Source organism: Acanthisitta chloris, unplaced genomic scaffold, assembly GCF_000695815.1.
Source record: "Acanthisitta chloris isolate BGI_N310 unplaced genomic scaffold, ASM69581v1 scaffold10483, whole genome shotgun sequence".
Lineage (NCBI taxonomy): Eukaryota > Metazoa > Chordata > Aves > Passeriformes > Acanthisittidae > Acanthisitta > Acanthisitta chloris.
The window spans coordinates 344-2,608 of NW_008665405.1; the positions used below are offsets into that span (position 1 = coordinate 344).

The 2,265-nt window shown below is 54.9% G+C and overlaps 1 protein-coding gene across 1 annotated transcript in view; it reads right to left on the reverse strand.

The window, feature by feature from the left end:
• Positions 1 to 898: 898 nt before the first annotated feature.
• Positions 899 to 2,265, reverse strand: part of LOC103799421 (ankyrin repeat and SAM domain-containing protein 1A-like) — a gene marked incomplete at both ends in the record, with an annotated part of 8,020 nt that continues 6,653 nt past the window's right edge. Inside the window, 3 exons of the mRNA XM_009071742.1 lie at positions 899 to 1,000; positions 1,281 to 1,356; positions 1,985 to 2,263. Coding sequence (XP_009069990.1) covers positions 899 to 1,000; positions 1,281 to 1,356; positions 1,985 to 2,263 — 457 coding nt within the window. The remainder of the gene's footprint in view (positions 1,001 to 1,280; positions 1,357 to 1,984; positions 2,264 to 2,265) is intronic.

Sequence of the window (2,265 nt, forward strand, 5' to 3'; positions counted from 1 at the left end):
GAGAGAAACCAGCTCCAGCTGCAGCCCCCCTGCCACAGGCAGAGCCAGAAATGCTCAGCTGATGCAGTAACATCCGACGGCAGCAGCCAGCTCCCTCCCAGGGGCAAGCTAACTGCCTTGACCTGCAAGATCTTCAGTTTTAGAGCCCATCTTTGGTTTCGGAACAGAGCTAAACCTACCAGCCTCACAGGCAAAGCTTAGTGAAAACTCTGCGAAGTGCTTTGAAGCTGCAAAGCTCCCAAGCACTCAGCATGAATCAGGCACCCCAGCTCCACAGGCTGCTGATGTTCCTCCCCACAGCTGAGAGGAAATCAGACAGCGTAATTACAAGGTATGCATTTAGCCAAGATGCCACATTTCATTCCCGAACTTGGACAGACACAATGGATCAAGCTCCTTTATAAACCACAAGTAATCAAGGCCTTTTCTGTACATCTCATCTGCAAACTCCATTCCCAAGCCCCACAGCGCGGCGAGGAGCAGGATGTGAGATCTGAGGATGACTCTTTGTCTGCACAGATACACACAGAGGAGTTAGACCAAAGTAATTTCTAAAGCTGTTCCTTTGCATTCTGCAAGCAGATTTAGGATACCCTTAATTTTAATTAACTCCTAAAGTGAGTTAAACAAAGCTCAATTAAGCCCATTTAAATGGCAGAAGTCACACCACACTCCTCCAGCAAAGGGCTAATCCCCCTAAATCTCCCCCAACTCCTCCTCCAAACATTTGGCCTGGAGAAGCTCACCCAGCATTCAGGCATCATTCCTTCCAACACCATCTGAAGCTGCTTTGCTTTTGGCACTTTCCAGGTCTGGAGAAGTACCTCCTGTGCCGGCCCTGGCACAATCAGCATCCTGAGCTTCCCGTGCTGCCCACGGGCAGAGCTGCATCACCCACCTTCGATCAGAGCTGCTATGTGCTGGCTTTTCTGAGAAGGAAGCTCCCTCACGATATCCAGGGCGGTCAGACCTCTGTTATCCTTTATGTTCACATCGATACCTGTGGCAACAGGGGCAGAGAGGGCAAAAGCAAGAACGTTGCCTAACTAAGTGCAAGTTCAGGCTTTTCATCAAGCCACGTTAGTGATCGTCACTGGAGGAGCTACAAAACGCTCTAGAGGAGAATCTAAAGGCAAACTCTGAGAGTCAACCTCCACTACAACCTGCTCCGAGGAGCTCCGACAGCCGCATGGAGCAACCTGCTGCACTAGAGGCATTTCCTCGGGCCCTGGGTGAAGGGATCACCACATTACTGCTTTAAAGGGGGAACATTCTCTCACCTGCAGCCAGCAATATTTGTACCACATCTGTCTTGCCAAACAAAGCAGCTTCGTGCAAAGCACTGCCTTTCTCAGTCTGCAAATTAAATGGAAACATAGCATGAAGCCAGAGAGCAGGGAATGGTGAGGGAGGCACAGCTGAGAGGGTTACAGAAGCAATCAATACACAGCCTTGTACACAGGCGTGGGCAGCACCGCCCATGGCTGGGGAGACTGTCAACGTTACCACAGTGCTGAGGATGTGGAATGCAAAACGGGGATGGTGCTGTGGGAGAGGTGTGGGCCCAGGTGAGACCAACAACGGCCCTGCCACAGCTCAGCGAGAGGTCGTGTGCTGACAAGGAAAGACAAGCCCCCCCACAAGCCACTGCTGTGAAAACAGCACGTTCACAAGTGGCTTGATAGGAAGAGGCATTTGCCTCCGCTGCTATCACGAGCTCACTGCACTGCAGGGCGGAACAGCTGCGGCAAAAGGGCATTTCTCTGTCCCTTGCTGCGGCCGGGGCTTTGCCCAGCCCCTGCGCAGGCGCCAGGCATGCACAGCACCCCGGTCCCTCTGGGCAGCTTCGCCGAGCAACCAAGAGCTGCGCAGACAGCCCAGCAGCACACAAAGCTCTCCACACCTTCCACGAGCGCTCCCTCTGGGAGGAGGGTCGGTGGAGCTCTCCGTACCCAGCCCGGCCCCGCGCACGGACACGCCGTACCTGGTAGTTGCTGTCCATGCCAGCATCCAGGAGGACGTGCACCACGGCCTTGTGGCCGTTCCTGGCCGCCAGGTGCAGGGGAGTGTGTTTCTTAGTGTTGCAGCTCAGAAGATTGGGGTGGGCGTTCAGGAGCATCTTGACGACTTCCAGCCTCCCGTAGAGCGCGGCCAGGTCCAGCGGCGTCTCGAACTTGTTGTTGCGCATGGTGGGGTCGGTGAGCTCCTCCAGCAGCACCTTCACCACCTCGGTGTGGCCGTGCTGAGCCGCGCAGTGCAGCGCCG